Source organism: Apiospora hydei (assembly GCF_038363865.1).
Source record: "Apiospora hydei strain CBS 114990 chromosome Unknown utg000002l_segment0_segment0, whole genome shotgun sequence".
NCBI lineage: Eukaryota > Fungi > Ascomycota > Sordariomycetes > Amphisphaeriales > Apiosporaceae > Apiospora > Apiospora hydei.
The window spans coordinates 4,516,743-4,530,693 of record NW_027117361.1 but is presented as its reverse complement, the minus strand read 5'-3'; the positions used below and the strand labels follow the sequence as shown (position 1 = coordinate 4,530,693).

Below are 13,951 nucleotides of genomic sequence, written 5' to 3'. Positions count from 1 at the left end.
TCCCTTCTCACGCATCCCGATGATCGCAGAGACTCGATAAAAGTCAGGAGGCCCTCGCCTCGAAGCTGCTCCAGGAATAGCCCAACCCCGAAACGAACGACCCCAACATCTGGGAACCACACATCCAACTCAGGAAAATCATGTCGACATCGTCACAACCTCCGTTCACAACGGCCCTGCTGGCCGGCGGTCTCGCTGGTACCACTGTCGACCTGAGCCTCTTCCCCCTCGATACCCTCAAGACCCGCCTACAATCCGCCGCCGGCTTCTTCCCCTCGGGAGGCTTCCGCGGGATCTATCGAGGCGTGGGGTCCGCCGTCGTCGGCTCTGCGCCGGGCGCCGCCTTTTTCTTCTGCACGTACGAAGGGGTCAAGAGCACACTCGCAGCCCGGCGTCACGAGAAGCAGCTCCTCGCGACACTGCACGGAGGGATACCCGAAAAAGACGGCTGGGCCGCGCCGCTCGAGCACATGGCCGCGGCGAGCATGGGCGAGGTCGCCGCGTGCGCCGTGCGGGTCCCGACCGAGGTGGTCAAACAGCGGGCACAGGCCGGCCTGCATGGGGGGTCTAGTTCCGCGGCTCTCGGCGCGATCTTGGGCCAGTACCGCACCATCGGCCTCGAGGGCGTGTGGCGCGAGCTGTACCGGGGGTGGGGCATCACCGTCATGCGCGAGGTGCCCTTTACGGTGATCCAGTTCCCGCTGTGGGAGGCGCTGAAGGCGTGGAGCCGGCGCCGGAAGGGAGGAGACGGGTTCGAGAACACTGCGGCCGAGAGTGCGGTTTTCGGTAGCATATCCGGCGCCATCGCGGCCGGTATCACGACGCCGCTGGATGTGCTCAAGACGCGCGTGATGTTGTCCAAGGAAAGGGAGCGCGTGATACCGGTGCTCAGGGGCATATTGAAGACGCATGGCATCCGCCCCTTTTTCGCCGGTATTGGACCCCGAGTCATGTGGATCAGTGCCGGAGGAGCCATTTTCCTCGGAAGTTATCAGTGGGCTGTCAACGCTCTACAGGGCAATGTATTATGACACTAGACGGTGGTGGGCTATAGATAATTCTAGAAAGCGACATGAAAGCTACCTGTACAGTTACTGTATACTATCTCAATAATGCCGACTACCTACAGAACGACCGGGCAGCAACTTGTGCTCATGCAATTCCATAAAAAGAAAAGCAAGCCCAGCATCTACTCGTTCTCGAATGCGAGAGTGGAGCAGCTTGTATACCCTGGCTCGGCTCACCCAGTAAGGAAATCCTGCTCTGATTGGGAGGCGTTGAACGGCTGAACAGAAAACGTTGGGCAGAGATTGGCAGCCACCCAAGGCGGGGGTTGATGCATACAGTAACCACATGGATTGGGAGCTCTCAGTTACAAGGAAGTACGACTGATGATGTGTATCGTGACGATACTTTTATCTTCAAGCTAAGAGCAAAGGTACCTACTTAGTCAAGTTCGGTTAGTAGCCACAGTTCAAGATGGCCGACCCCTTGTCTATGGGAGCCAGCATTATTGCTTTCATCGAAATCACGAACCGCATAGTCAGCACATGCAAGTATTGCATCGAGACTGTCAAGGACGCGCCCAAAGATTTCCAGATGATCCTGGGCGAGACCACATCGCTGGAAGCCATCATCGAAACCCTGAAAGGGTTGTTTACGAGCCCATTGGGGCTGTCCGGGACGCTCGAATCATGTCGCCGGTGCCTGGTAGCGCTTGAGAGTCTTCTGCCCAAGCCCTGGGAGAATGACGCTTCAAATAAGAAACGTCATAAGATAACGTTCGCCGAGTTAGCATGGCCGCTGAAAGAGTCGAAGGCCCGGAAGCTGCTCTCAGAGGTCTCCCAGCATAAGGCAACGCTCTTGCTTGCTATAAGCGGCGATATGGCGTAAGTACCACGTCCTAGGCAGCACATCAAGAGAGGTTTATTATTACCAAGTATCCGTGCTGATCACATCTTGAAGGCATGATGTCAAAGCCATCCGAGCTAGCATCAATAACGTGAAAGAATCCGTGACAGGTACGGCCATTTCATTACCATGGTGCTGCAAGCAACTAATCAAAGTTTATAAAAGATGCCGAACGCTTTCAGATTCTACGTTGGCTAGAGACGACAAATCCGTCGACTCTTCATAATCAAGCATGGAATAAACACCATGAAGAAACCACCTCGTGGCTTCTTCGATGTTCAGAATGTAATGGCTGGCTTTCATGGAAGGCCAGTAAAGACCGTTTTCTATGGTGTTCTGGCATACCAGGCTGTGGCAAGACGGTAATGGCCTCGTTCATCAACGAACAACGGAAACGACATTGCGCTGGTCAAGAAGGGACAGCCCATGCATACTACTATTGCCATTATAGCCACAACCAGGACGAGTCAGCACCTTTCCTTAGATGGACCATCAGCCAAGCCTGCCGACAGGCAAGATGGATCCCGCCGCAACTCAAGGAACTCCATGACAGAGGTTGCGAGCCAAGCCTCGCCGAGCTCAACAACATACTGGGAATGGTGGTCTCGAATCTTGCGGCTTTATACGTTGTTGTCGATGCCGTCGATGAAAGTTCGCCAAGAAGTGATCTGATAGCCCTGCTGGCAACAATTGGGCTGGACCAGCGGTTTGGGAACGTCAGGCTACTGGTGACCAGCAGACAATACTCCGATATTGAAAACGTCTTTTCTGGCATCTCGGTACCACTTTCGATGTCTAATGCCTTGGTTTCTGGAGATATCAGGAAGTTCATCCGGAACCGCCTTGCTCGAAGCCGGCAAATACAAAGATGGCCAAACCTGGCTGGGCGTATTGAGGACTCCTTAGTTTCTGGTGCTCAAGGAATGTTGGTATCCCCCTGGAAATGAGAAAAATACCCACGAGTTTGTTGTCATGAAAAGTATTGATGCTAAGAAGCATGCTGCAGGTTTCGGTGAGCAGAGTGCCAAATCTATACAATCGAACGTCTTCGCACCGAGTCACAGATATTAGAGGCTCTCCAGAACCTGCCTCGAGATCTAGCTGAAACCTACGTTCGTATCTTCCAGGCAATACCGGAGGAGGACCGGCCATTTGTACGACGCGCTCTCATTTGGCTGGGTGGACACGCAAGGGCCCCATGGCATACAAAGAATGGCATTAAGGGAGAAATTCTGGCCTCCGCCGCATCGCACGATCTCGATCCGGATGGACCAAAGCTTGGGGCGTCATTCTACGATATTGACTATCTTGGAGAGCTCATCGGTTGCTTGATCACAGTATCAAACGACTTGAGTGAATCGGACATTATGCTCGATATGGACATGTCAGAAACCTTGGACAACACGCAAACGCCCCTGCGACCAACAGGCACTTATAAAACACCTGCACTTTGCAGTCTTCCTCTAGTCACTCTTGCCCATTACACTGTCATGGAGTTTCTGGACTCTCCTTTCATACATGAAACGGATGTCTCTTACTTCGCATTATCGGGGACAACTATCTTGGCCGAGTTCACAGAGAGCGTCCTGCGGCAAGCTGTAAGTGCCGATCCCCACGGAGCTGGAGTAAGCTGGTTACACGACCGTGAGGCGTACTGCCTGACGCTAGCTCCTGCATTGATCATACACGAGGACTGGCGAGACCACGTTCATCTGTCGCTACAGTACTCCGACCCGCGCAGCCCACACTACTCTCGGATTCCCAGAGTGCAGAAATTCCTGAACGAAATCGTCGGAGGATGGTCTTTCTACTACATATATAATCTACCAGAGTACCACCTTCAAGGCCACCCCACTCCCGATACAGCTGGCGAGGCCTGCGTATTGTTAAACATACTCCTGATCAACCCTACATCTTCCATCATAATCAGCATGCTTCAAGCCCTCCTCTACCGAACTCCTGATCTGACCGAGCTCCTCACCGCACGCCTAACTGTGACTCTCGGCTACCGTTACGGCAGACCAACATTCACTGGGTCCGTCATGACAATTCTCTACTGCTACGAGCAGAGCCTGGCTCTTGGAAAGTTGCAATGGCTGGTGGAGCGGTGCGGCTCACACCTCGACCCTACTACAATTCTGATGGAGCTTGCCATCAGTCGATTGAATCACCAGTTTCTGGATGGGAGTTCCCTCATAGATCTGCTGATCAAGCACGGAGCTGATCCGAACGGCAATGGCTGTTTCCTCACCCCGCTCAAGGCTTCGGTGTACCATGGCTATGCGTCATTTTCTCAGTTGCTTCTAGAGGCTGGCGCAAACCCGAACTTCACGGGGAACTTTCCCCGAGAGGCCAATCGACACGACCTGCCAGAATGGGTCGAATATACAAACGCGACGCCACTGGCGCTTCTGCGGCGTTTGAGCTCGGAATGTGTGTCTCGTGGTCAACTGCCACAGATTGAGCGCCTACTTCTCGATTACGGAGCCGTGATGTGAGGAGTCCTACGATAGAAGCGCAAAATGCGTTTCGTCGAGAACAATATAGGAAACGGATTTTGTCGAGCCTTCCTACCTCGTTCTAAGAGGACATGAGCACCTTCCCAGTGCGAACAAAGCAGTTGAAGACCATAAGATCAAGTGACAGTGCTTGGGCAGACGACTCACTGCTGCTGAACTATACCTGCCTCCCGCGGCCCATCGTGGGGTTCGCGGCACTGGAAAAGGGGCACGCCAAAGCCGGTATTCTTATGCTCGTGGCCATCCATCAGGGACTGTTGCTCATTTTGGTGGGGCCCAGTATGTCGGTCTTCGGTGGCGATGACGGGGCTGGCTCTGGAGCTCTCGCTACCTTATTCGGTCGTGGTTGTCGTATGCCGTTGGTCCACTTTGGCCTGATCCTCCGGCTTCCGGCAATGGAAGCATATCAAGCACCTGCAGCGCACCTACATCCCCATTACGGACCTGCTATCAGTCGTTGCCGATGAACAAATATCGAAGTCTCGGCGACGATGGGCACTATCAATTTAAAGAGGGCGACATAAGCTTGACCCAATCAAAAGCTGGGCAGGTAGGCCCTGTTGGCGATGATGACGACTGGCTCAGAACTGGACGAGTAGTTGTAGGCTTGTTGTTAACAATGGCTGCACAAGCGATATCTTCCTTAGGATCCTCTCTACCCATCTATCTTTGTGTTATTCAGTATTACCCATAGTGCTCTATTTCCCATGGCTGGAACGTCAATGCGAACGAGTTTCGTGTTCAACGGAGTCATGGTTTATAATGCATTCATCAGCACATCAAGACTTGCCAGTATGAGTAACATCGCATTATGGTGACATGGGGAATTCCACCAGTTGAGTGAAATCATCACACGGCAACATACCTATATAAAGTGTGCAATACCCCCAGGAGGTTACGGACACTTGTAAAAGCCCAAATTCCCGCCGCTCCCCGAAACTTACTACATCCCCGTTGCCGGTGACATCCACGCTACAGACAGATATATTCCAGCAAATACACTACAACTCGCATTTCTCGCTCGATAGCCGCAGCCATGAAGCTCGTCATCCTCTCCACCATCTTCGGTACTCTCCTCGCCACTGCTGTCGACATCCAAACTGCTTCCATCGGCCCCAACGGTCCTCCTGACGGCGTACCTGCCTGCAGCGTTTTGTAAGTGGTCGTCAATACGCTGGCTTGAGGACACCTCAGCTTCGGCACGTGTGGCTTGTATTCGATTCAAAACTGACCTCGACACTACCTATACAGCCAGGACACAAAGTGCTGCATCACCCAATTGGTGTGCCAGTGCTACAACGGTAAGCTAAGTCACCACGTACCTGGAGAGGCTAAGAGAGCCAGTCGTTCTCCTCTTCTGAAAGTGGCAGTTTCCATATTGACACATGAACGTCCGTCATATAGGCAAATTCTACTACGCCAACAGCGACAACAAGTGTGCCCCCACCGTCGGCGGAAATATGGCAGGTGAGTGTTTCCTCACTTCTTCGTACTTGCGATACAGTTGGAAAATATTCTGCTAACCCACGTACGCGGTAACGCAGATACCGAGTCTCAGCTGCCTGGTTATTGCTGTTAGAGAAAGGACACCCCCGAAGCGGAAGATTCTTGTGATCTTCCTCAATCCTACTAGGGGCTCTTGATGCCAGCCAAGAAGAAAGAAGAGATGATGCAATGAGTGCTTGCCGTGCGCAGAGTCAATGTCCTTAGGGACTTGACTTCCTTGTTGTTGATACACCTGCCGGTAGATTACCTACCTAGACAGTTTAATTGAATCCGGCTTACTGTTGAACCACCCGGGCTTGCCTATATGCAGTGACCGGGCTTCTTGTTGCCAATCTATCATGCAACTGCAACCTAAATTCCAGCACATGCAGAAAATGCGGTTGCTGTGTCTTCAAACCGACTGGCGTTGAAACAAAGCGGGAAGCATTTCAATTGGAGGCTTGGAAGCTGCAACGGAGCCAATCAATCTAGAAACATCCCCAGAATACTTGATCTACTGCTACCCCGTGCCTGCAGAAGTTGGAGTGCAGGCCAAAATGCTGGGGGCTCCTTCTTCAGAGCCTGGGCGGCTGGGCATTTTTGGAGCGGAGAAGATGACGCTACAGCCTGATGGCGTTAGACGTGAGGCCGTTTGGCCGGGATTACACGCACTAGGGGTCCTTTCAGTTACCTAACAGTCTCCGGGCCAGCGTCACCGTTGGACGCACATACCAAAACACAGGTGAAGTAGCGTGGCAGGCGAACCAGCGTCAGCAGTCGGAAGAGGCAGGAGCTGCATGAATGCAAGGTGATGCTCTTCCGCATTAAATGTCATCCAATTTCAATTGATGGAAGCTATCGATGGCCTTCACAGCAAGTCGCGCAAGCTTGGAAGGCAAGGAGGTCGTAGCCTCCCAGTGTCAAGGAGCGTTGCACTTGGGCTCGCTCGCTGTAGCCGGGAGGACCGAGGACCCGACTCTATCCACCATCCAGTCCACTGGGGACCTTGTTGACACACGAGACACACCACACCCCAAGCATCATCCAGCCAACCATCCTCTCTTAGCTACATCATACCCAGGAGCATACAGCTACTAGTGACATATCTAGCCCCACGAGCTGCTTGTTATTATATATTGTTTTCTTGCTGCTTCTTTTGCTCTGGAGTGCTTTGTCGTACGAGCCCGAATTGCATGATTGTCGCCCTTCTCCCAAGCCCACAATGGCGAAGAAGGCGCGCCAGAGGATCAGCTATGGTTCGTTCGTCCCATTCTTCACGGCAACCCGTCCCTGTTGATCGCTCCCCTAAGCCCCGCATCACATCACTCTGCGTTCTTGTCCGTCTGTGTGTGGCCTCGTTGTCGCATAGCCAGCTGCCACAACACGATTGGCCTAGAAACCCTGCTATAGCTCCCCTGGCACTACACTACATACACAACCGCAATGTTTTAGGCCTATACTTCTGACACAAACCTTGCCAAAATTCAGTTCTAGAGCTCGATCATTCTTCGTCTGGCGGACATCGCCTGGGTGTCAATGGCCTGGCCGTGGATCCGGACAATGCAGTTCTGTAAGCCTCCGAGGCAATCCTGCAAGCCCCAACTCGACACCCGACGCGCTTTGCTAATTGTGAACAAGCTATTCTGGAGGGAGGGACGGCATAGTATGCGCATGGAACTTGGAGGCGCCTGGCTCCGCCTCCTCGGAATCGAGAACCAAGTTTCTTTCATCCACCCAAGCCCACACCCACTGGATTAACGACATCGTCCTCGCGTCCGACAAATCCGCCCTTGTTTCCGCTTCGTCCGACCTGACCGTCAAAGTCTGGCGGCCGCTTGCCGATGAACCGGCGCACACCATCGGCCAACATAGCGACTATGTCAAGTGCGTAGCCACAACAAACGGCGTCAATTGGGTGGCTTCGGGAGGACTCGACCGCAAAATCAAACTCTGGGATCTCAATGGCGCCGGTGAGACCCTCGAGATTGACACGCGAGGGAAGAAATACCAGAAAAAGGCTCTGTATACGCCCTCAGCGTTGGCCGGAGCATCATCGCCAATGGCGGGCCTGAATCCAGTGTCCGCTTATGGGATCCTCGGTCTGGGAAGAGCGTAACCAAGTTTGTGGGACACACGGACATGGTCAGATCCATTCTGGTGAACGAGTCCTGCGATACCATCATGACTGCCAGCTCCGATCAAACGATCAAAGTGTGGAGTGTAACAGCTGGGCGATGCATGGACACATTAACCATGCATAACGATAGTGTTTGGTCGCTGTCCTCTGATCACCCGAAGCTGAGCGTCTTCTACAGTAGTGACCGGTCAGGCCTGGTGGTCAAGACTGACATCAGAGGCACTTCCGAGACGGACCAAGGGTTATCTGTCGCTCTGGCGCAGGAGCATGGCGGCGTTAGCAAGATTGTTACTACTGATGACTATGTCTGGACTGCCAGCGCCAGCTCCTCCATCAACCGATGGGCCAACGTTGACACTGGCCCTGGCGCACTCATGCCGGATGAATACAGGGCTGCTCGAGCCAGCATGCTCTCCTCCATGTCGGAGCAAGCAAGAGAAGTGCCCGCAACTGGGGAGAGTAAAATACCGGCAAACTCAATACTGCGAATCTCACACACAGCAACTTTCCCGCCTCAAACACTCAACTCATCCGAGTCTAATTTGGCAGCGCAACCAATTGAGCTCGTGGACCCTATTGTGGCTAATGCGATTGAGCCGATATACCGCTTGCCCAAAGAAACCATCGAAGGGCAAAATGGCCTAGTTAAGCACAGGCTCCTGAATGATCGACGACGAGTTCTCACGCTCGACACGGCTGGTGACGTGCTGTTGTGGGACTTGATTCAGGCAAGTCATCCTCGTGGTTCAAGGACCGTTTACATCTAACACTTGGCAGTGCAAAGTCATTCGTAGGTTTGGCAAGAGACATTTGGAAGACGTGGAGCCCGAAGTCAACACGACTGAAGCCGTCGCGCCATGGTGTTCGATTGATACCAGTTCGGGTAACCTGGCTGTCGTACTGGAGCCTTTCAACTGTTTTGATGCGGAAATGTATGCCGATGAGCTTGTCACGAGCGAGCCGATCGAATTCAGGGACGATCAACGAAGTGAGTTATGCACAGCAATAACCGAATGAAATCCAGAGGAACTAATCGAGGGACAGTCAACCTTGGGAAATGGGTACTTCGCTACCTGTTTGCAAATCTCATTGACGAGGAAATCAAAAGAGACGAAGTCCATCGGAGCAAGCTGAACGAGGGCGTTGCCAAACGCCAAGCGGCCGCCCGAGCTAACCCGCCCAGCTCGATACAAATACCAACCTCGCCTGGATGGGAGGAGAACGAATCTGCCGTGATTACCCCCAAAGGCAATGATAACTATCCCATGACTCCGAGCATGGCGATATCGGTCACCACTCCTGGTCTTGGAGCACACCTACCCGGCGTGCCTGAGAATGCCGCCGCGCCGACCAGCCCCCAGGAGAAGAAATCATCTCAGATTGCGCGAGCTTCAAACGATGACTATTTTTCATCAAATGGCATCACGTCTGCCGAAGCTCCATCCAAGGCCCCGGCGACGCCAGCGACGCCAGCGACGGCCGAGAAAGAGTCAGAGACTCCAAAATCTCCGACAGAGGCCAAAGATAACGGCAAAGGTACCTTCGGCAAGAGATTTAAGATGGGCATGTCGTTTGGGTCTAAGAAGCTTGGACGGTCTGCTTCAAGCAACATCGAAAAAGCCGGTCATTGTAGAGGAGAAGAAAGACGAGGAAAATAAGTCTGAATCGTCCTCTAACCATGAGAAGGAGGTCGACGATAGTTTCCTTGGCGTCCTTCAAAGATTGCATAATGCGTACGACAAGGACCTTCAAGACACTCCCGACAAGTTCGTCGAGACCAAGATCACACCAAGCCTACCCTCTGATACCCCGGTGCTCAAACTTCCTGCAGGCACTAGAGTGATCATTCAGGAGGAGACATCGGGCGGGAGTGCCGACCTGTACAGGGGAACAGTGGAGACGGTGGGCCATGATGCAGATATGATTGAGCAAAAGGCTCCCATGTGGCTCGGCGACGTGCTGCTCACGGTATGACATGCAAATTGCCTGGATGCGTCACAGAGTTGGTTGTACTAATGCCGCGCCAGAACACGATTCCGTCCAAAGAGCCTGTCAAAGTCTCGTTCATTCTCCACCCTTGGCAGGATACGTTGCCAAGCATCGCGACGACTGACGGAAACAACCGGTTGAACGCTAACCGCATGCTACGGGTGAAGAAGATTCTCTCTTATGTGGCTGAGCGAATTGATCCGTCATTCCATGAGGCGGACGAGAACGCACTCAAACCAGAGGAGTATCTGGAACTTTACTGCAATGAACAGGTACGTGCGAAGACATGCGGAAGACTCGAAACATTGCTGACAAAGATGCTAGCTTTTGCCTATCAACATGAGCCTCGCAACTCTACGGGCACATATATGGAAGGGTGGCAGCGATGTCGTGTTGCACTACAAAGCAAACGGCCGCAAAGAGCTACCGAGAGAGCTATCGCAGCCGATGGAACAACCACCACAGTCACAGTCACAGCCACAGCCGATGGAGCAACCACAATCACAGCCAGAGGCACAGCCACAGCCACAGCCACAGCCAGGAGAACAATCTTCCTCCTCCAACACGGTTGTAGAGACTGAGCCGGCTTCAGGTTAGAGAGCTTGGCTAGCAAAGGTGAAGGCTTGGCCAGCAAAGGTAAAGACCTGGCCTGCGAAGGTGAAGAGCTGGCCACAAAAGGCGAAGGATTACTTGCAAGAAGACCCTAACAACTCCTTCTATACCAGAGGGTTGTGAGGATAGCGTTTGACATATATACATACACACCATAGGCCATGGTGGGGGCCATGGCGACTGTTCAGTAAATAGAGCATCAGCGATTGTTTGAATTGAGGGCGAGCGAGCGTTGTGTCGGCCGCTGCATAAGTACATAGGGTTAGGCGAATTCATCGTTTAACCTTAAAGTCATGATGAGATCAGTCTTGATCATGGTGAGCTGGAAGATCCGTCCCGTGTTGAAGCCCCGCGCCCCGCGGGCTGAAATGTGGTGGAAGTCGAGCAAGGTTTGCACGACTGACTAGGATATAGCCTGGCCGTCTTCCCGCACCATTTGGCTCCTTCTAGCCCCGACAGACTCAGCGGTATTGGCTCTGGTCAACCCATCAACTGCCGACTATATCACAGGGTCCTGCTATACGTAAGGAAACATCATGTTGGAACGTACAATTCTGTCACGGCTCGTCCGGACGCCCGGACGAACAAACTTCAGTCCACAATGCCTACATGTTTCCGTGCCGCGCGTTCTAGGATAACATCATCACACTAGAGTTCCATCATCTCGGGTGATTGCTGTAATACTGTAACAACAATCTCATTGAGCCGTCATGGTGGTTTCCCCTCGCTAACTGGGCGGGACGGGCCATGGATACTTAGATGGGAGCTGGCCCCGGCGTCAAGTCTCTTGTTGCTCCCCTCTTATCAGGAAAACAACAGCGTCAGCTACAGCAGTCTCGCAAAGCCAAGAAACATATAAGTAAGTTGTGCACTTCCTTGAACTTACCTTCCCTGACTACCACATGGGTTGTCATTATGTGCGTTGCTTGCCTATACTGACCTTACCTGAGCTCTCATCAGCCTTGAAGCAAAGGGAGAAACAAAAAGGAGGATATAGAAGTAGCCATCATGCATCCTCTTAAGGACGCCGTCCTTCTCCGGCTCTTATGCCTTTCCGTCACGGTCCTGGCTCAGGAGTCGAGCCCAGCATCAACGACCGTGATGACGACGACGACGCCTGCTTCGTCTCCTCCGGCCGGGTCGAGCCCGTCAGGTTACCCTGTCAACCCGCCACCGCCGCCACCGGCTAGCAGTAGCAGTGCTCCTCCTGCCGAGTCGAGCCCGTCGTCGGGTTACCCTGTTAACCCGCCGCCGCCTCCGCCTGCTAGCAGCACTACGGTGTCGACCACTGTCACCCAGACCTCGGCCAGCTCGTCTGCGGCGCCACCGCCGCCTCCTCCAAGTGGCAGCACTAGCACGGTATCTACTACCGTCACTCAGACCTCAGCCAGCTCCTCTGCGCCGCCCCCGCCCCCTCCCGGCAGCAGCAGCAGCGCAGCCAGTGGCAGCACCAGCACGGTATCGACTACCGTCACTCAAACCTCGTTGGCCCCGTCACCTCCTCCTACCAGCAGCGGAGGCGGAGGAGGCGGCAGCATGTACACCCTGACCTCGCTCATCACAACATCCGGCACACCTCCCGCCCCGCCCGCGCCGGGCAACAACACGGCACCCCCTGCCCCTCCCAGGAACACGACTACTACCGTACCTCCTCCGACAGGAGGAGGCGGCGGCGGCGGTGGTCAGAACAACACGGCTCCTCCTACTCCTCGTCCTGGCAACGGCACGGCCACGGTCACTTCGACCGCTTCCAGACCCCCTGGAGGCGGCTCGAACAGCACGGCTCCTCCTCCCGCCGGTGGCGGCGGCGGTGCCGGTGGAAGCAGTGCACCTCCTCCCACCGGTGGTGCTGGTGGTGGAACTGGTCCTTCTCCTACTGGAGGTGCCGGTGGTGGCCAGCCTCAACCCACGCAAGGTGGCGGCGGCGGAGGTGGTGGAGCTCCTGTTCCCGTTCCGGTACCTGGTGGTGGTGGAGGTGGTAGCTCTGGTGGCTCGGCTCCTCCCGCAACGGGTGGGCAACCTCAGCCCACGCAAGGTGGTGGTGGCGGCGGCGGCGGCTCTGCTCCTCCTGCGACTGGCGGACAACCGCAACCTACAGCTGGCGGCGGCGGCGGCGGTGGTGGCTCGGCTCCTCCCGCAACTGGTGGACAGCCTCGGCCTACAGCTGGCGGCAGTGGATCTTCGTATCCTGCGACTGGCGGACAGCCTCAACCCACGCAAGGTGGAGGCGGCGGCGGCGGTGGAGCTCCTGTTCCCGTTCCGGTACCTGGTGGTGGTGGAGGTGGTGGCTCTGCTCCTCCCGCAACTGGTGGACAAGCTCAACCTACACCTGGCAGTGGCGGCGGCGGCGGTGGACAGCCTCAGCCTAGTCAAGGTGGTGGTGGTGGTGGTGGAAGCTCTCCCTCAGGCTCGCAAGGAGGGGGTGCCGGTGGTGGTGGTCCCTCGGCCACTGCCTCGGCAAGTCAGCCTGGTGGTTCCGGTGGCTCTTCCCCCGTGCCTGTCGCGGGTCTCGGCCCTCGAGCCCTGGCCATGCCTTGTGTCGGCCTGGGTGTTGCTGCTCTCATGCTTGCCCTGTGATCCAACCAAGTCCTTATCGCCACAAGTCGCGGCAAAGGCGGTACGACAGAGAGACCGTCACCGTTTCTTTCCTTTTCCTCGCGGTACCTGCGGGAAAGCAGGTAGGATCCAGCAATGATCGATCTGATGTCGGGAGCTTTGCAGATTGGAGACTGAGGGGTTTAGACGAAGCGCCGACGACGGAGAGAGATGCCTTGATAGTAATGAGTGTATCGAAAGGCATGTTTACGAGAGCCACCCTCGTAATGGCAGTTGTTAGTTTCCTTGGCAGCTTGGCGTCGAGATATAGGAACAGCCAGGTGGGGAGAAAAGGCAAGGGGGTGGTTAGGGAAGGACCGAGATCTCGTCCGCTCGAAGCATGCATGAGGATTTCATGCGAGCAAGGGGCGAAGGAGGGGGTTCTTGTCGTTGCAGGATGTACGTTCGCTAAAAGTCACTCCTTCAACGTATCCACGAGGTAGTTCTCCAAATGTAATGTATATCAACTTCTTCTTGAGGAAAGAGGATAGAGAGTGTGTGGGCATCAAGGTTCGTCTGAGCAGTACGATGATGGATACAATGCCATGTAGAGCAGGATGAAGCGAGACAGAGAGAGAGAGAGACGGTGTATGCAAACAGGTAGTTGGTGTGGAATCTTTGATCGCATCGCAGGTGTGCACTCGCGATGGGCCAGCAGTATGTGGCAAGAGTCATGAACCGGGTTGTAACGGCAGTTCACGAT

The 13,951-nt window shown here is 54.5% G+C and overlaps 6 protein-coding genes across 6 annotated transcripts; all 6 read left to right on the top strand.

Annotated features, from left to right (window-relative positions):
* Positions 1–140: 140 nt before the first annotated feature.
* Positions 141–1,031, top strand: PG997_001408 (mitochondrial carrier domain-containing protein; the record flags this gene model as incomplete). The annotated part of the gene is made up of 1 exon (XM_066805723.1): positions 141–1,031. The coding sequence occupies one exon, from the start codon at positions 141–143 to the stop codon at positions 1,029–1,031; it is 891 nt and encodes a 296-aa protein (XP_066675496.1).
* A 448-nt stretch (positions 1,032–1,479) lies between these two features.
* Positions 1,480–4,409, top strand: PG997_001407 (uncharacterized protein; the record flags this gene model as incomplete). Its single annotated transcript, XM_066805722.1, has 3 exons — positions 1,480–1,889; positions 2,363–2,840; positions 2,976–4,409. The coding sequence occupies 3 exons, from the start codon at positions 1,480–1,482 to the stop codon at positions 4,407–4,409; spliced, it is 2,322 nt and encodes a 773-aa protein (XP_066675495.1).
* Positions 4,410–5,466: 1,057 nt separating this feature from the next.
* Positions 5,467–6,009, top strand: PG997_001406 (uncharacterized protein; the record flags this gene model as incomplete). The annotated part of the gene is made up of 4 exons (XM_066805721.1): positions 5,467–5,585; positions 5,682–5,731; positions 5,835–5,897; positions 5,975–6,009. The coding sequence occupies 4 exons, from the start codon at positions 5,467–5,469 to the stop codon at positions 6,007–6,009; spliced, it is 267 nt and encodes an 88-aa protein (XP_066675494.1).
* A 1,128-nt stretch (positions 6,010–7,137) lies between these two features.
* On the top strand, positions 7,138–8,031 carry PG997_001405 (uncharacterized protein; the record flags this gene model as incomplete). Its single annotated transcript, XM_066805720.1, has 3 exons — positions 7,138–7,171; positions 7,404–7,485; positions 7,554–8,031. The coding sequence occupies 3 exons, from the start codon at positions 7,138–7,140 to the stop codon at positions 8,029–8,031; spliced, it is 594 nt and encodes a 197-aa protein (XP_066675493.1).
* Positions 8,032–8,096: 65 nt separating this feature from the next.
* On the top strand, positions 8,097–10,638 carry PG997_001404 (UBP9-binding protein; the record flags this gene model as incomplete). The annotated part of the gene is made up of 6 exons (XM_066805719.1): positions 8,097–8,696; positions 8,830–9,040; positions 9,097–9,588; positions 9,686–10,020; positions 10,080–10,313; positions 10,366–10,638. The coding sequence occupies 6 exons, from the start codon at positions 8,097–8,099 to the stop codon at positions 10,636–10,638; spliced, it is 2,145 nt and encodes a 714-aa protein (XP_066675492.1).
* Positions 10,639–11,661: 1,023 nt separating this feature from the next.
* Positions 11,662–12,635, top strand: PG997_001403 (uncharacterized protein; the record flags this gene model as incomplete). The annotated part of the gene is made up of 2 exons (XM_066805718.1): positions 11,662–12,508; positions 12,553–12,635. 2 exons carry the CDS (start codon positions 11,662–11,664, stop codon positions 12,633–12,635), a joined length of 930 nt encoding a protein of 309 aa, XP_066675491.1.
* Positions 12,636–13,951: the final 1,316 nt, after the last annotated feature.